Here is a 20,169-nt window from a genome sequence, read left to right on the forward strand (position 1 = left end):
ACTGGGGGGGGGGGGGGAAGGAACTACCCTGCAAACAAGTAATCACACTCTTGGGTATTTACCCAAAGAATATGAAAACACCAATTCAAAGGGATATATGTATCCCCATGTTTATTGCAGCATTATTATAATAGCCACATTATGGAAGCAGGCCAGGATCCATTGACAGATGAATGGATAAAGAAGACGTGGTATTATATACAACAGGATATTATTCTGCCATAAGAAGAATGAAATCTTGCCATTTGCAACAACATGGATGGCACTAGAGAGTATAATGCTAAGTGAAATAAGTCAATCAGAGAAAGACATAACATTATTATTTCACTCGTATTTGTAATTTAAGAAACAAATCAGCCAAAAAATAAACTCCTAACCATAGAGAACAGAGGGGAGGTGGGGGGGGGGAGGGGTAGGGGAAATAAGTGAAGGGGAATTAATAATACACCTATCACAGGGTGCCTGCATGGCTCAGTTGGCATCCAGCTCTGGATTTCTGCTCAGGTCATGATCTCAGAGTTGGGAGATCAAGCTCCACCTCAGGCTCCATGCTCAGCATGGAGTCTGATCCAGATTCTTCCTCTCCCCCTCCGTCCCTCCCTGCACTCTAGCTCTCTCTCCCTCTCTCTCAAAATAAATAATTTTTTTTAAAAAAAGAATAAACCTCTCATGATGAGCACTGAGTAATGTATAGAATTGTTGAATCACTGTCTTGTACACCTGAAACTACTATAACACAGTATATTAACTATATCAGAATTAAAGTAAAAATCTTAGTCAAAAAGGAAGTTCCCATTATAAAATTTTTTTATAACTATTTATGGTGATAATGTTAACTAGGCTTACAGTGGTGATCTTTTCACAATATTTACAAATATTGAGTCACACACACCTGAAGCTAATACAATGTTATATGTCTGTTTACTTCATAAAAGGTCCCCTTGATCCCAAGTGGTCTATTTATACAGCTTCCCAACCAAAGAAGCTATAATAACTAGGATGGCTTTCCTTTTTAAAATTTGGATAATTATATGATTGTTGAAGTTATAAAATCAAGTCAATTGGCTTTCATTGCACAGCAACTATTGCTACTGGCCACATAAGTGACATCAATGAATGTTTATTGGCCTTCCTGATTTAGTAGCTCTATACCCAGAGGCAACTCAAGAGTTCCTTGGAGAAGCACTGGAATAGTAAATCTGTGTTCAAGTCCTGACATTGCCACTTCTTAGCCACGTGAACCCGGGCATACAGGTTTAACCCCTCCAGGCTGTTTTCTCACTGATTAAATGGGAATAGTAATTATACCCACCCCTTACATACCACTTGTGAGAATTAAACAGGATAATGCATACAAAGGGCTTAGCATCTTCCTGGTACACAGAAATAAATAGCCTAGTTCAATCCTTTCTTACAAAGTCTTCTGAGTATAGCCTCTCCCCACCTCCCCCCAAAAAAAGTTACGTGGAAAGCTTAACCATCTTACCGCAAACGCACGCTTGATGGAGGGCACGTTGCTGAACGCGATCACGACCGGAATGATGTCAAGGGCACTGAATTCCATAGCTGCCGCGGCAATGGTCTGGGCATCGGCAGACTGGCCGCTGCTGAAGAAGGTGGCGATTCTTCTGGTGTGAGCCCCCGGAAGCGTTCGCTTGAAGACATTCCTGGAGATAAACCTCATCACTTTGCCGATCTCCCTGCTGTCTGAGGACCTCTCGTAAGGAATAGCTTCAATCTCCCTGAGGAGCTTGTTCTTCTTGTAGGCGTCTGAGAAGCGGATGAGGTGTCGGGCGTGAGAGGTGTAGGTGAGGACGGCGATGCGTGCGCCCACCGGGCAGCTGTTCTCCCGGATCCTGACGCCCCTCACCAGGGAAGACATCAGCTCCTTCATGCGCTCAAATTCCTGCTTGGTGACATCTCGAGACTGGTCCAAGGCAAACACCAGTTCGGTGGGATGCACGGGGCATTCTGGTTTTCCTGAAAGGCAAGAACATGTTCCTTATGTAGCATGCTTATTTAAAAAAAATTTTTTTTTAACAGATACACAGAGGGCAAGGTAATTTTTAATGTTAAATATGCAAATATTTAAACATTAAATAAGCATTAAATACTAAAATGAGCAGTTGAAATCGTCAATGTTTAAATCTTCAATGAAAATGCTATTTTAAAGATTGAATTTGCTCTTTTAAATAAAGCCCAAGTGAAAATATCATTCAATTTGAGTTTTTATGTAATTTGGAAGTTAATGGCCAAATTCCTTCGAAATAATCAAAAGCTCATGGATATGCCCTTTTACTTACAGAAATTGGATCACTGGTATTATGTTTATTGCTGGAACTTTATACAGTGAGCTAAACTAAAACATACATTGTTTTTACTTAATAAGGAAATGTAACAGGAGTTGAGAAAGGAATGGGTCCAAAAGCTCTGTTAATGATTTCAGAGAGATTAGAAGAGAATGGATGTGCCATACATAGAAGAGCCCATCAGGGGGCACCTGGGTGGCTCAGTGGGTTAAGCCTCTGCGTTCGGCTCAGGCCATATTCTCAGAGTCCTGGGATTGAGCCCTGCATCAGGCTCTCCGCTCAGCAGGGAGCCTGCTTCCCCCTCTCTCTCACTGCCTGCCTTTCTGCCTACTTGTCAAATAAAATAAATAAAGAAATAAAACCTTTAAAAAATAAATAAAATAAAAAACAAATAAATAAAATAAATACATAAATAAATAAAATCTTAAAAAAAAAAAAAAAGAATAGCCCATCAGATGTGGAAAGTAGGTGCTACAGAGATGTGTTAGAGACCTGACCTGATTATGGACTAGCCCTGTGACCTTGTCCTAGCGACTTATCTTCTCTGGGCCTCACTTTGCTCATTTGTAAAATGCTGGTCCTAAGATTAGCCACTGCAAAGCCCTGTATTGAGATTCAGTGAACCAACACAGGCAGAGCACTTAGGACAACAGTGCCTGGCACACGACAGGTGCTCGGTTAACGTTAGCCATTATTACTACGGACTTTTTCATTGTGATGACTATGCCACTTAAAAGAATGAGGAAAGCTTTCAGGGATATATTTTTATTTAGTAGTTGAAAAGGCAAGTTTAACCAATAAATATACCTATTACATAGAGAAACTAAATTGGTAAACTTGAGCGTTAAATGTAAAATTTCAAACTTATTTATTGATCCCAATTCATTCATTCTAATCCTGGTACCCTGCATTTATCACAGTTGACACTTCATATTTGTCTGATTAGCTGATTAATGTTTTCCTCTCCATGGAGTGTGAAGACGGGGACTGTGTGTCTCTGGATCTGCCAGATTATTAGTTCCTGCCATTTATCAGGGTTCTAATAAATGCTGACTGAATGAAGCAGCAGCAAACAAAGGACAGTTCTTTTGCAGCAGGTAAAGGGAGAATAAAACTTTTATAATGGGGAAGAGGCCTGGTATTGAGATATAGGTTGGTAAAAGGAAATAAATCTCAATGATGAACTTCTCTTGGAGGGTTGTCTCCTCTCATTCAGATGCCAGCAAGTCAGATTCAGAGATAAGAAAAGCAAAATGAGGCCTACCAGCTCTTTATGAGAACTCAGAAACTCAGGTTTTATGAGGCTGGCCTGGGCTGGTCAAGGATCGAGTCCTCTGCTGTGACTAGCTGAGCTTGGCCCCCTTCTTGGTGCTAGATGATTATCTCCTTCTGGTCCTGGACTCTGTGACCTAATAGGCTAAAGGACCAGTAAGAAATATTTAACCTTAAACCAAACTGTGTATCTCAGTGGAGACAGGACGTATTTTATTAGCCTCTGAGTCTAACTCAGAAGGCTGAGCAGATGTTAAAAAAAAATTGAGGTCATGTCAACTTTACAATAAAAAGTGGAAGTATGACTAAACATGAAAGTGTTTCTGCCAGCTTTTTGTTTGGGCTGTGATTTGCTTATGGGAACACCACCACAATAAGGCAGCTTCAGGTGCAATTTGGAGATAAAGGGAAGAAAAAGATTCACAGCACTGGCTGAAATATGAAAAAACACAAGTTTTCAGGAGAAAGTACCTAAAGACTAATTCAACTTGCAAAACACATGTTCTGAAATCTAGCAACCTGCCAGGAGCCAGAAGATTCTGAAGAACGCTGGGCTGGCTTGTGGTGGTACCTAGCAGTTCTTCCTCAAGGCACAGATGACCACACACAGGCCTGATCTGGCTCTGTGGCCATACACTGATGGCTGCTGCTTGGCAAAGAGCAGGTGACAACAAGGACAGAGAAAGAGAAACCGCTGACATGTACTTAAAGCACAGCACTGGCAGCCCTCTCCCGGCACCACCACATTTGTCTGAAACACAACACTCTCCTGACTAATCCTCTGGCCTTTAAACTTATACTCCCCTGCAATCTACTTTTCCACAATGGCCCAAATAAGTGCTCAAAAATTGTTCATCAGCTCACGTTCTTCCTTTCATACTTTGAATACGCTCTTTAATGCCCTCTCATTCCAGCTTGAATACAATCCACCCTCCCTATTTGAACCTCTATTGAATCAAGTTCAACTTGACCTGACTTTGGCTTGCTTCGTTTTCTCACCCCCCCCCAATCTGCCCCTCCCCCACTGGACTTCCATCAGTTCCTACGCCTGGATCTGTCCTGCAGCATGGCTTCTGCACTTGCTGTTCTTTCTCCTGGCTCTTGTAAAGCTGTCTTCTTTTTATTCTCCAGTCTAAACGCCAATGTCACTGCCTCAAAGAGGAGCCCTCCATCCTAAAGCAGCTCTTTCCTCCCCTAACATTATTCTGTGACAAAGCCTCCTGTTTTTTTATCTCCTTCACAGCAAGGATAGGATTCCATATTTCTTTGACGTGTTTATCATCTGGATCCTCTGCTAGAATGGGAGCTTCTGAGGACAAGAATTGTGTCCATCTTATTCAGCCCTGTGTCCCCAGTGCCTAGCACATAATACGCTTTTTTTTGTTAAAGATTTTTTAAAAAAATATTTTATTTATTTATTTGAGAGACAGTGAGAGAGAGTATGAGCGAGGAGAAGGTCAGAGAGAGAAGCAGACTCCCCGTGGAGCTGGGAGCCCGATGAGGGACTTGATCCCAGGACTCCAGGATCATGACTTGAGATGAAGGCAGTCACTTAACCAACTGAGCCACCCAGGTGCCCTAAAGATTTTATTTATTTATTTGACAGAGGGAGAGAGATATCACAAGTAGGCAGAGAGGCAGGCAGAGAGAGAGGGGGAAGCAGGCTCCCCACTGAGCAGAGAGCCCGATGCGGGGCTCAGTCCCAGGACCCTGAGATCATGACCCGAGCCGAGCCTAAGGCAGAGGCTTAACCTACTGAGCTAACCAGGCTCCACCCATAATACGCTTTCAATAAATATTTTTTGAGTGAGTGAAGATGCAACCAGAGGGCGTGGATTGATGGGTTTAGACAGAAGGTATAGGGTGTAAAGGTTTAAGAGGATAGCTGTTGTCACATCTAAATTCATAACCATTAGGCTACAAAGAAAATGAAGGGAAGGAGACAATTATTACAAAAAACCCAATAGTAACATCAATGGGAATGTTAGTCATTAAAATATTAATAAAAAAAATCAAACCACTTGGTTGAGAAACAGCTGTGAGACTCAGCTAACGCTGTGTAATTGACTGGAGGCAGGTCTGTGCTACCAGAATGAGGCAGCAAAGACATCTCAGATGAAATTTATATCATTTGGCAGGCAACACACATTGTTCTAACTTGTCTTGCCAGATGTATGACATTTTGGAGCTTGAATATGACTTGATGTAAATAAAGATTACTCACCATGTCCGCCAGCTGGGGGAGAAGAACAAAGGAGATTGGGTTATTATTTGGTAGAAGAGAGTTTAGTACTGTGTAGGGAAATCATGGCAGTAGAAGCTCTGCCCTGTGTGCTTTTTATAATTGACTCAAACACCGAGGCAACAGGAAGGGTCTGGAGAAAATGCAGGTGAATCCCAGCATCTTGGCAAAAACAAGACAGGGTGGGAGAAATGGGACAATATATAGCCATAAATCAGTAGCCTGCCGCCAACTGTCAGAAGGAAAGAACTTCTGCCTGGGAAGGAACGTTGCACTGAATTTAGAAAGGTTAAAAGGACCTAACATCTCTTTCTTCTCATTTTTCTCCATGTAGAGATCTGTAGATATTGATTTTATATACATGCACATATATAGTCTGTACAGATACGTATTTGTGTTGTGTGTTTACTCTGAAGCAGATAAAGCATAAATAAGCCTTAGGCCTGCACTGTCCGATATGGAAGTCACTAGCCACGTGTAACTATTTAAATTTTAACTAAAATTAAATGTATTAATTTCAGCTTCTCAGTAGCACTGATCACCTTTCAGGTACTCAAAGTCACAGGTGGCTAGTGGCTACTATACTGAACAGTGTGGTAGAACACCTCCATCACCACAGAAAGTTCTGCTTTCGACTTCTCACTTGCCCAGGGCAAGACCCCGAGAAGGGACCTAGTTGTGTCTTCACAAGATCATGTGCTTTTACAATAAGCAAATGTTGTTGGTCGTGATTTCCTTTCTCATTCTAAACAACCTTTTCTTTTGAAATAATTTTGTACCTATTTTTTGGATTTGTGATTTTATACTGAGACTCTCAAATTATAAAAGATTGGGTCTCATCACACTTGGTCTACCTTTGACTCATTATAGTTCCCATGGCTCTAATGTCAAAAAGTGAACTGTGTTAAGTCATCCCAAAGCAACAGATCTTCATGACTTAACACATATATTTTGATTTTCATCATGGGTGGTTCCATTATGGTACAAATAGAGCTGAGATCAACACTGCATTCAAAGCTTTGAAAAGTCTGTGGCTTTGAGACCAAAGCTCTCTACAGAAATGGGCTCCAAAATCATTCATGGTGTTTATTTGGGAAGTCATTATACATTTGTAAATAAACACTAAATAGTCAATTCTTTGCTCATCTTGTATGTGGAATTCCTTTAATGGTGCTAACATATATTTTGATAGAAGATGCTGCTATAGGAGTCTTAAAGCAAATTCAAAAGAGCATTTACCAAAATAAATGCCTTTTTGCTTTAAAAATTGGGAGAGAGAAAAAATACGCAGGCAAAAATCAATAATATTACAAGCAAATCAATCAGTCAATGAAAAGTAACCAAACATACCTTTCTAGAAAAGAAGTAATAAACAATAAACCGAAGTAAGTGCTCCCACCCATCAGGACACCTTGTTATCACAGCTAGCTTTCACACCAGGTGAATTCAATCCTGTGTTACTGTCCGGTGTTAATCATTTTTAGAAGTTCAGTGTGACTCTCCATTGATTGATTTCACCATCAGAAGAGTTCTGACCTCATACCTCAATTTCCCCTAGGTTAAAAGCCCTAGACATATTATTAATTAGTGCTTGGAACAAGTTCCAATAGACATGAGGAGGGCAGTCAGAGAAGGCATTATTAGTCACCAATCTATGTTAACTCAAAATATATGCAGTGACATTTCTAACGTTAAGAGATTGGTTGGTAAATTGTCTCAATTCTGAGGGCAGAATTCACTGCTCTTCTTCTATGAATGCTTTGACAACTTGGGTGATCAATTTAAGCAGGATACTTACGGCTGTGGTCCCGTACATACTGAATGAGCTCACACATCTGCAGTTCAAAAATAAAACAAAGAATTAACCGACCGACTGCCAGGTCTTCAAGCCTAAAAATAAATAAATTTAATGGAGTACAGAGCATTCTGTTGGAGTCAGGAGATACATACAGAAAATGAAGCCAGTCCTCTGGCCCCTTTCACACCCTAGGGAAAAAAAAAAAAAAGAAATGTGGTCTCATTGCTCTGTCCACACTCATCAGTAGCCAGAATGTGCACTAACCTCAGAAAGTGAAGATTTCTAAAGTTTTTATTCTAATTAAGTTAGAGGAAGAAAAGAACACATGTAGGAGGATCCTCATCACTGAGTTAAGAGTAACATTCCAGGGGAAATCGAGTGCAAGCAGCAAGCTTGAGGAACACAAACCTCCGAAGGCCACCTTCCTCCAGCCCCATCTGTGGACAACAAGGGTTGTCAGAATCTAAGGATGGAGCTGAATACTTAACACTGGCATGAAGAGCTTTGGAGCAGGCTTATGGCTTAGATATAGATGAGGCTGAACCATCTCTTATAACTGCCCAACCTTAAGGGACATTCAGAGTTCCTCAGCCCCATACTTTGCCTTGGCCACTGAACAGCAGCTGAACTGAACCTTCCTGTTTCCATCATTGGTTGGATGATGAAGGGACCAGACTCAAACTGTACATCTGGAAAGGTAATCCCAACAGTCTTCCAAAAATGAATGAATATACATATATATTGATCTGTCTGGATTGGGAATAGAAAGAACAAAGTAGAAATGGTTTTAATTTCACATGTTCAAGTCCATCTTTGGAACAGGAAGAGTCTGGCTATTCTCAAAGAAAGACACCCGAGGAAAAATGCCGTGAAGCCCCACCCAGACTCCTAGGGAAAAGTTCCATGTGAATACAACTTTGATCATTGATTCCCTGTTTATTAATTTCCTCTCCCTTCCCTTCATTCACTAACCACTTACTGAATATAGGAGGAGGACAAGGACTGGGCAAATAAAATTCACCCATAATTGAGAGATCACATTTTAGTCCAATACTTTTCATTTCCTCCCTCAAATTCCCCTTACCCCATGAGAAATGGTGACTAATATTTAATCAGCATCCCCTCCTCCTATCTCTAGGATATTTTTCTGCACATAAATGCAGAAAAATAGTGAAAATAGTTACCAGGTGCAAAGATAGAAAGCATGCACATTTGGGCAATGAAGACTCCATGCATTTTATTGAGAAGAGGATCTGGTGTGATTTATGACTTTTCAACTTACCTTGCGTCCAGGAGGTCCTGGCTCCCCAGGGGATCCCATCTTTCCAGGAGGCCCAGTGGATATCTCAAAGCAGAATTTATTTTAAAATTATATTTATACATATATGTATGGTTCTTGTGTTTTATTTTACTTTTTAAAAGATATATTTGTTTATTTATCTTTGACAGAGAGAGAAAGCACGTGAGTGTGTGCACAAGCAGGGGGAGCAGAAGAGGGAGAAGCAGACTTGTGCTGAGCTTGATGTGGATTCGATCCCAGGACCCTGGGATTATGATCTGAGCTGAAGGCAGACATTTAATCAACCGAACCACCCAGGCATCCTTAATATTAGTGGGTGTTTTAAATGTCAAAGGGAATACATTTTTAGAACATTGAGAGATTTCCAAAAAGCACACAAAAGGAAAAAAATCTTCAGCCATTCTTTCACTTCCAAATAATCCTTGTTAACATTTGGTGTCTTTTGGTATTTTTATATGTTTATATATGTATATATATTCTTTTAAAATATAATTTTATACTTTTTCCTGTTATTTTTTGAACTAAATACATCTCTTGAAGTTTTCATGTTATTAAATTTGGGGGGGGATCATTTTTAACGGTAGCATAATATTCCATTGCACAGATGCACCATGATTCCTTTCATCAGTTCCTTATTGTCGGCATTTAGGTTTGCTGTCATTGTAAAGCAATGCCAAGAAAAATTATATGTTGTGATTCTTATTATTTCCTTAGGGAAGGTTGCTAGAACTGGAATTGCTGGATCAAAGGAGAAATTTTTATCTGAACGAGACAATGATGACAACAAATAAGTGAATAAAACCCCCAGAAGAACAAAAATTTAAATATAAGACCCCTGAAACAACAAGAAGAATACACTTAGAAGCTGGCTGGAGATATTTGTAGTGAAATGAGGAGTAACAGCAGTAAGAAAAACAATTGCTGACTACTTGCTATATGACAAGAATTCTTCCATGTGCATTTAGCAGTATGATTTATTATAAAGAAGGCTGGAATTAAAAAATCAAGGCAGTATTCCTAAGTTCATTCAAAATGCCATGGGACTTATAACATTTACAGGGATGAAAAAATGAAGTCTGAAATCAGCTTAATTTGTACAAGCATTACCAATGAGACAGGGAATAACCGTTGATGTTCTTTGAGTATTCTACAGTGTGCTAGGCTGAGTGAAAAAAACCTCACTGATTATATTTTCTTTAGGAGATACAGATCAACCTCCCGGGGGAGGGGCGGGAATGGTAGACTGAACATATACATTGACTTCTGCTCCCTCTCAATGTTTCATCAAAATGATGTAAGTAGATATTTTTATTTAAAAAAATTTTTTAAGGGTTTTATTTATTTAGTAGAGAGAGTACGAATGGGGGAGCAGGCAGGGGGAGAAGCAGGCTTCCCGCTGAGCAGAGAGCCTGATGTGGGACTGATTCCAGGACCCCAGGATCATCAGCTGAGCCAAAGACAGACCCTTAACCATCTGAGCCATCCAGGCATCCCTAAGTAGATTTTTTTAAAAGGCCAAAAAAAAAAAAAAAAAAAAAAAAAAAAGGCAGGGCGGGGGAAGACTGAGAAAGAAAACAATAGCCACAAACCTCCAGAGGCTAGAAAGCAGATGTACAGGTGTTAAACGACTTAGCAGATATGAAAAAGCTGGATCCTAAGCCAGTAGCAGGGAAAGCCAAGAATCCATTCCCAGAAAGCTCAAGAATTGGCAGCAGGTACCTCCAAAAGTGGAGGTGAAGGGGAGGGGCTAAATAAGAAGGACTGGTTGAAAATCATTTTAGGAATCCTCTGATCTCCTCTCCATTCTCTGCAATTGGGTGAATGTCCCTTTTTCTACTCCCACAACAGACAGAGGTAAAGCTGAGGGATCTGCACCAGGGAACTCCAGGCAGAGTTGAGGGCCCATGGTAGCCTCCTGAAAACAGGGTGATCTGATGAAGATATGTGAAATAGGGATGAGATCCCTCACGTTTCCTTTTCCATGTGGTTTCATGAAGACTACAGCCAGACCTTCATCCTCAGGCAGGAAATTGAAACAGTCTTGTCAGGGAAATCTGACCAAAGAAAGAAGACCTAAAGGTACAGATATCAGATGTCTGCTAAGTAAAGAACTCAGCCAGACCACTCTTCAGTAAAACCTGTAGCTGATCAGCTCTATCAATGTCTCTGGGGCTTCCAATTAGCCTTTTTGTCTTTAATTCTTAAATAGGAAGAGATAATAGCCCATTCTCCAGACACGCTGGGTATAGAGATCAATACAGAAAAAACAAAACTACAGGAAAAAGATTGTGTTGGACAAAGAAGCTGTAAAAATACTAATTTATATCCTCAGAAAACTAAGAGAAGATGTTTCAACCATGAAACAAGACAAGATAGTGTAAAAAATATTTGGAGAACAAAACAAGCTCTTTAAAATTAAATCATGAGAAGAGCATTGAGAAATAGTCAAAGAAATCTCCCAGAAAAGTAGAGCAAAAAAGACAACCTGAGAAACAGGAGAGAAGAAAGAGATAAGGGGCAGGTGGATTGCCTTTTTTACCCCCTCGTATGAAACTTAGTGAAATTATTTGACTCTCTGAATTAGTGGTTCTCAGCTAGGGAGAACTTTGTGCCTCTCTCTCCACCTCCAAGGGGAAATTTGACAACGTCTGGAGACATTTTTGTCTCTTATAACGGGGAAGGGTGGAGAAGGGCGGTGCCACTGATATCTAGTGGGTAGCGGCCAAGGAAGCTACTAAACATCCTACAGTGCACAGGAGAGCCCCTGAAACTAAGAATTATCCAGCCCCGGGGCACCTGCGTGACTCAGTTGGTTAAGCGGCTGCCTTCAGCTCAGGTCATGATTCCAGCGTCCTGGGATCGAGCCCTGCATCAGGCTCCCTGCTCAGCAGGGATTCTACTTCTCCCTGTCTGCTTGCTGCTCTGCCTACTTGTACTCACTCACTCTCTGTCGGATAAACATATAAAATCTAAAAAAAAATTTATCTAGCCCCAAATGTTCATAGTGTGGAGATGAACACATCCTGCTTTAAAATATGTGCATGTGTAAAAAATATATATGTATATACACACATACACACACCACACACACACATATATACATACATAATAAGGTTAAAAACCATGACAAAAAAAATCCTTCAGTTGGGAGGAAAAAAAATTGTGAAAATTTAGAAAAACTAAAAATGTAATCATTCCAAGAAAACTGAAGAGGCACTTAAAATTGAAGGCAAAACTTTATCAACAGAAACTTCTACCAATAGAAACTTCAACTTTTTCAGAAGGAAAACCTGAAAGTTTTCAGTGTCTAAACTTCAAATTCGGAAATATTTACAAAGATAGGGGAAAAGCAGCTTGGCAGGTGAAATAATAAGTTACAAACAGTGATAAATTGTGGGAAAAAAAGAAATTCAAGTAATCAAAGGCCAAAAGAAAAAGTTCACATGCTTCCCATTGGTTCATTGTTTTATAAAAATGATTAATCTGGCACTGGGGGACAAGAACCCAAAAACAGCTGAACTTGTTAGCATGCTTCCAATGTTCGAGAGTAAAGTACTTCATTAACAAGCCAAGGGAAAGGATCCAGAGGTATTTCAATGCAGATGACATGTGGATTAATTTCAAAGTGTTTTCCAATTATCTTCCTAGTTATTTCAGTCATTTAAAAAAAAAATCAGTGTTAAAGGTCAGTCATCCAAAAACATGCATGAAGAAAAGAATTATAGCTGAGATGCAGTCCACTGAGGAGGAGCAGGATGGAAGGAAAGAGTAGATTCTTTATTTTGTATCCCTGAAACCCAATAAATAATGACTACACAGGCAAGAGGTGTCCAAGATGGTGTCATAGACCCTGAACTCACCTCCTCCCAAGGACATACCGAATCTATACCTACCTAGAGAGCAATTCCTCCTGAAAAAGAACTGAGGGCTAACCGAACAGCTCCCGCACAACTAAGGGTAAAGGGACACAAAGAGAATGGCAGGAGGGATGGAGACACAGTAACCATGGAAACCCCACCCTTGATGCTATGAACTGCAGTACTATGAAATTCTCCAGGATAGGTCTCATTAGGCTACAAAACAAGTATCAACAAATTTAAGAAGACTGAAATTATAGCAAGCATCTTTCCTAACCACAATGGGATAAAACTAGAAATCAATCACAAGAAAACTGGGGAAAAAACACAAATACATGGAACTAAGCAACATGCTATTAAACATCTAATGGGTCAATAAAGAAATCAAAGAGGAAATCAAAAAATACCTGGAGATAAATGAAAATGGAAACACAATGGTTCAAAATCTTGCGGAATGCAGTAAAAGCCCTTCTAAGGGGAAGTTTATACCAATACAGGCCTACCTCAATAAAAAAAAAATCTCAAATAATCTAACTTATACTTAAAGGAATAAGAAAAAAAAAAAGAGAGAACAAAGCAAGTCCTAAGTTAGAAGGAAGGAAATCATAAAGAGCAGAGCAGAAATAAATGGAATAGAGGCTAAAAAAACCTATAGAAAACATTAATGAAACTAGGATCTGGTTCTTTGAAAAGTTAAATGATAAACATTAACCAGACTCATCAAGAAAAAAAAGACTCAAATTAGAAATATAAGAGAAGGTACAATCGACACTACAGAGGTACAAAGGATCAGAAGAGACTACTCTGAAAAACTATATACCAACAACTTGGACAAACTGGAAGAAATGGATAAATTCCCAGAAACACCGTTTCCAAGACTGAATCAAAAAAGAAAATCTGAACAGACCAATGACCAGTAATGAAATTGAAAAACTTCTAAAACAAATATCCAGGACCAGATGGCTTCACAGGTAAATTCTACTAAATGTTTAAAGAAAAGTTAATATTTATTCTTCTCAAACTATTCCAAAAAACAAAAGATGAAGGAAAACTTCCAAATTCATTCTATGAAGGCAGCATTACCTTAATTAAAAAAACTGGGGAGAAAAAGCCCACTGCAAGCAAAGAAAATTACAGGTCAATATCCCTGATGAATATACATGCAAAAATTCTCGACAAAATATTAGCAAACCTAATTCAACAATACTCATCCAGCACAACCAAGTGTAATTTATTCCAGGGAACAAGACTAGTTCATACTCACAAATAAAACAACATGATATCAACACATTAACAAATGAATAAAATCTTATGACAAAATTCAGCATCTATTCATGATAAAAACTCTCAACAAAATGAGTTTAGAGGAAATACACCTCAACCTAATAAAAGCCATATACAAATAAATTCACAGCTAACATCATACTCAGTGGTAAAAATCCAAAAACATTTCCTCTAATATCAGGAACAATACAAGGATGTCCATTCTCACCACCTATATTCAACAGAGTCCTGGAAATCCGAGCTGTAGCAATCAGACAAGAAATAAAAGACATCCAAATTGGTAAGGAAGAAGTCAAACTGTCACTATTTGCAGATGACACGATATTATATATAGAAAGCCCTAACAACTCCACCAGAAAACTATTAGAATAAGGGAATTCAGTAAAGTCACAGGATACAAAATTAATGTAAGAAATTTCTTGCTTTTCTATACATTAATAATAAGGTAGCAGAAAGAGAAATTAAGAAAACAATCCCATTCACAATTGCATCAAAAAGAATAAAATGCCCAGGAAGACATTTAACCAAGGAGGTGAAAGATCTAAACTGTGAAAATTGTATGACACTGATGAATGAAACTGAAGATGATACAACCAAGTAGAAAGATATCCTATGCTCATGGGTTGGAAGAATTAGAATGTTCAAATGTCCATACTACCCAAAACAGTCTACAGATTTCAGTTCAATCCCTATCAAAATACCAGAGGCATTTTTCACAGAACTAGAACAAGTAATCCTAAAGTTTGTATGGAACCATCAAAGACCTTGAGAAGCCGAAGCAATTTTGAGGAAGAAAAACAAAATTGGAGGTATCACAATGTAAGATTTCAAGATAGACTAGAAACCTGTAGTAATCAAAAGAATATGGTATTGGCACAAAAATAGACACAAAGCCCAAAGGAAGAGAATGGAAGACCCAGAAATAAACCTATGCTTGCTTATATGGCCAGTTAATCTATGACCAAAGCAGCAGGTATATACAACAGGGAAAAGACAGTCTCTTCAATAAATGGTGCTGAGAAAACTGGACAGATACATGCAAAGAATAAAACTGATCAATGTCTTATATATACACAAACTCAAAATGGATTAAGTACCTAAATGTAAGACTTGAAATCATAAAACTCCTAAAAGAAATACAGGCACTAATCTTCTGGATCTGTCTGTAAGGGAAACAAAAGCAAAAATAAATAATTGGGATTATTATCATACTAAAAATCTTTTGTGCAATGAAGGAAACAAGCAACAAAATGAAAAGGCAACCTACTAAAGAAAGAAGATATTTGCAAATGGTATATCCAATAAAGCATTAATATCCAAAATATATAAAGAACTCTTACAACTCAACACACGCACATACACATACAAAATCTGGTCAAAACATAGGCAGAGGACTTGAAGAAACATTTCTCCAAAGATGTACAGATGGCCAACAGACACATGAAAAGATGCTTAACTTCACTAATCATCAGGGAGACGCAAATCAAAACCACAGTGAGATACCACCTCACCAGTCAGAAGGACTGCTATCAAAAAGAAATAACAAGTGTTGTCAAGGATATGGAGAAAAGGAAACCCTGGTGCACTGCTGGTAGAAATGCAAATTGTTGTGGCCAGTATGGAAAATAGTGTGGAGGTTCCTCAAAAAATTAAAAACAGAAACACAATATGACCCAGTAATTCCACTTCTGGCTGTTCACCCAAAGAAAACAAAAACAGTAATTTGAAAAGAGATCTGCACCCCTATGTTTATTGCAGTATAATTTACAATATCTAATATATGGAAGCAATAGATGAATGCATAAAGAATGGATATATGTACACACAGTAGGAGATATATATATATATATATAATTATACTATGTATGTACATATACACACACAATGGAATAACACTCAACCATAAGAAAGAATAAAATTTTGCCATTTGTGACAACATGGATGGACCCAGAAGGTATTATGCTAAGTGAAATATGTCAGAGAAAGACAAATACCATACGATTTCATTTATATGTGGAATCTAAAAAAAAAAATAAAACCACAAAGGAATAAGCAAAGAGAAAACCAGAACAAAACCAGAAAATCAACAAAAATAGAAATAGACTTATAAACACAGAGGATCAACTGGTTGTTGCCAGAGGGATAGTGGGTGGAGGAATGGGTGAAATGGGTGGAGGGAATTAAGAAGTACAAACTTCCAGTCATAAAATAAGTAAGTCACAGAGATGAAAAGTAAAGCATAGGGAATATAGTCAATATTATTTTAATAACATTATATGGTGATAGACAGTGACTACACATTGTGGTGAGCATTTTGTAATCTATGTAACTGTTGAATCATTATGTTGTACACCTGAAACATTGTGTATCAACTATATTTCAATAAAATTTTTAAAACCCTGGAAAGAGTCAAAGACGTAGAAATGATCAAGTGTAATGCAAAAGAGAATGAACACATAGGAGAGCAAAGAAGCTTCTACAGGATCCCTTAGAAGAGCAACAATGAGCTAGGGGGAAAAAAAACTCATCTCTGTAAAAAAGCTTTTGTCATACTTAATAAAAAATGGGATCAGAATAAAATTCACTATGATGACAAAATAAGAAAACCACCTCAAGTATCAAGGTTATAGCACTTTTTCTTTTCCTGCTAATTAACATGGTGTTAAGATCAGTTTACCCAATCAGTGAAGAAAAGAAATAAATTTACTGAGAGGCAATTATCAGAACAATGTCTTTCACAAAGCAGCCATGTCCTTTATACATAGTATAAATATAAAGAGTCAACAAATACAAAAATCCATTCCTAAGCCCCTGGAACCCGAATATGCTGATGCCTGTGAGACTGTATTGTACACTTGTCTCCATTACGAGTGATCCAAAGCTTTCGGATATTTCCCAGTCCTTCTATGGAATAACAAGGACAGATTCAGCCATAAATGGAAACTCTCTCATAAAAATTAATAATAGTCTCTTAAGCTAAAAGGGCAGAGGATCTTTCAGGGTGTACATCATTAAAAGCAGTTTAACAAAACTTAACAGTGAAGAACAAGATGCCAGTGGATATTAGGCTGCACTAAATCTCCCAGGGAAATGGGATTAAACTAACCATATTTTGCCAGGGTGAAACTGTTTTTTGACCATAGGGATTCCTAAAACAAATGTTATTTCCAGAGTTGAGAATGGTACATTGGCAGCCAGGACAGGTGAACTTGTTCATTAAAAGCAAACACTTCTTTGCCTTCTTGCTGGTGTTGGAGGATGAGTCATACACCCATCCCCCTTTCCCAGGTTTGCCTTCAAAACACACACACACACACACACACACACACACACACACACACACACACACACTCTTTGCGATTCTTGGGGAACAAGTGACAACTCAAACGACTGTAAAAGCATGAAAAGGACTTCCCAAAGTAGCCAAGGTAGAAAGGCATTAGAATCTAAGAAGCTTACCGTCTTGCCTCTAGCTCCCTTGGGTCCAGTTTCTCCTGGACCACCAGGGTCCCCAATCTCACCCTAGATAAGTTCAGAAAAACACAATGGTTATTAAAATCAAAGAGCTATATCTCAATATGTTTTTAAACTTATTCCAACATGAAGATGTTTTTCATATACATTTTAATCTTCAACAGTCTTCTTTCAAGTGTCTGCCATCTCCCCGCTTCTCTCTGCCCCCCCATTTTTATAGCTCTCTACACAGCACGCTGCAGCCTCATTGTTTGACTTCTGTCTCTGTCTCTCCAGCCACAACACAGCTTCCTTTGACTCATGAACACTGCCCTTTATTTTGTCCCCCGATCCTATCACAGGACCTGGCATTTATTGAACTCAGTAAATGTTTCTAGTAAAAGTGATAGCCTTAAGGTAAAAGGCATCATTGCTAATGTATTATTGGAAGGTGACTTATAATCACATTGGAAAAATTGGCAAGGTGAAGTATTCAGGTTTTGGTTTTCCTTACATTTTACTTTCCTTTGAGCAAAGAAGAAAATACTTATGATAGAGGAGGAGTCCACATGAGAAGAAAAAATAAGGATTATTTCTTCCTTTACTTACGTATTTAAAAACTAGAAATAAAATTTTTTTAAAAGTCTGCTTCTGTCTTCCCCATTTTCCTCATAAAGATTTCTTTCTTTCTTTCTTTCTTTCTGTCTGTCTGTCTTTTAAGAGAATCCCACACTGAGCGTGCAGCCTGACGAAGGGCTGAATCTCACAACTCCAAGATCATGACCTGAGCTGAAATCAAAAGTTGGACACCTAACTGATTGAGCCACCCATGTGCCCCTAAAGGTTCTTTCTATTCATTTTACCATTATCCTTCTATTGTCCTGTGATACATTTTATAGCCTCAGGAGTAATTTCTAATTGATCTCTACTTAATATGAAGTACACGGTACCTTAGGTCCACTTTCTCCGGGAAATCCTTCTTGCCCCTATAATTGACAGTATAGAAAATTAATATTTGCACACATCACCAAGGTAGATTTATGCTGACTTTAATTTTACCTGCTGCCTTACTTGGTTTTAGCACTCTGAATCAAGAGAGGGCCAAAACAACTAAAAATTAAACTGTACAAGCACTATTTGAGAAACTAGCTCCAATTTCTAAATTAAGCTATTTATACCAAAATATCATGACAACCTAGATAATTGGATAAATGTGCACATCTGAGGAATTACAAATCAGCTCTCCTCCTACTGAAGGCATTTAACAGGACAGCTGGCCAGAAACTTGACAGCTGGTCAAGTGTTTCTGAAATAGTCTTCTTAACAGATATTTCAATGGAGAAATTTGAGAAGCCTAGAGCCTAAACCTGATCATTGGTTTTCTAGGCTTCTGTTTACCTTACTTAGTCCACGGGCTATAATTGAAGATGTCTGACAATCCCCATTTGATGAAAATAATTTATTTAAAGTTTAGTTTCTGATTATTATAAGTAGAGTCTCCTCAAACATATATAAAATACAAAAGAATAGAAAGGAGAAAAATCATCTAAAATCTCACTATCCAGAACCATTATAAATGCTATATTTTCTTTAAGCTCTCCAAAATGCATTTTTAGCACAATTGGGTTAAATATTCTTTTTGATTTTTTTATATCCTGGTTTTTTACTTGATATTGTCACATAATTTCTTTACATGATTGTAAACTTCATATACATTCATTTTAAAGAGTGGCTAATATTCCAGTGCCATAAGCTACTCAATATTTCCCTCATCAGATACTGAACTTGTTTTCAATTAATTCCCTATTCTAAAAAAAAATTTCTGTGGAAATGTCTCATTCATTAGTGATTTCTTTTTTCAAAGAAATTTTAGCTTTTTGGGGTTTGTTTATCCTTCCAGACAGCCTCTTGCATCACTCCTAGTGGGATTTCACTTGGAATTAAATTGATCCTTTAAAATGTTTTAAACCTTCCAACAAGCATTTGGACGTCTTCATTTAGTGAAGTTTTTAATTTCAGTAATTTTTTTGTTGTAGGTCTCAAACATTTTGCAGAAAGGATATTCTTAACTCTACTATGTTTTTGTGGGTATTGTTATTATGGTTTCTAAGTGGTAATTGTTAGTGTATAGGAATCACTGGTTTTGTAAATTTATCTATCTTACTTCCAGATCCTTAAATGTTCAAAATACAAAGTTGTAATTTTTTTAACATCTTAATTTTTTTCATGTTCCAAGATTAATTGTTTATGCACCACAAAGTTAAAAGTTTTTATTTTTGAGCTATTGCTTGGCCCAATGCATTTAGAAAGACGCTGTAAAAACCTCTTACCAATGGCTAAACATATTAAGAAGAGAACTTTGGAATGCCTCCCTAAGTAAAGTCTAGCACAGAGCTGCTAAGATTAGATGCACTGTTCGGGTTGGAACAAGTCAGGCCCTGGCTGCACATCTTTGCAAAGGAACAGAAAATTAATTTTCAAGTTTCAATTGTTGCCTGCACCTTAAGCCATCAAATTGTTTTTTCTTTCACCACAGTCTCCAAGGGATATCAACAAATAAATTATCAAAGTCTATCTCCAAATGTCCAAGACTGCCCTATTCACTGTCTTCTTTTTTTCTCTTGAATGTGTCAAAAATAAAGACCACAAAACCA

General features: G+C 38.1%; 1 protein-coding gene across 2 annotated transcripts in view; it reads right to left on the bottom strand.

The window, feature by feature from the left end:
- COL6A6 (collagen type VI alpha 6 chain) overlaps positions 1-20,169 on the bottom strand; it is a gene marked incomplete at its 5' end in the record, with an annotated part of 108,271 nt that overhangs the window by 23,857 nt on the left and 64,245 nt on the right. Inside the window, 7 exons of one of the 2 annotated variants that reach the window (XM_080824286.1) lie at positions 1,487-1,980; positions 5,806-5,817; positions 7,622-7,658; positions 7,774-7,809; positions 8,904-8,966; positions 17,522-17,584; positions 18,466-18,501. In XM_080824286.1, the coding sequence (XP_080680412.1) occupies positions 1,487-1,980; positions 5,806-5,817; positions 7,622-7,658; positions 7,774-7,809; positions 8,904-8,966; positions 17,522-17,584; positions 18,466-18,501 (741 nt within the window). The remainder of the gene's footprint in view (positions 1-1,486; positions 1,981-5,805; positions 5,818-7,621; positions 7,659-7,773; positions 7,810-8,903; positions 8,967-17,521; positions 17,585-18,465; positions 18,502-20,169) is intronic. The other variant, XM_080824285.1, reaches the window with a different exon arrangement.

The sequence above is a fragment of the Martes martes genome, assembly GCF_963455335.1.
Source record: "Martes martes genome assembly, chromosome: 1".
Taxonomy (NCBI): Eukaryota; Metazoa; Chordata; class Mammalia; order Carnivora; family Mustelidae; genus Martes; species Martes martes.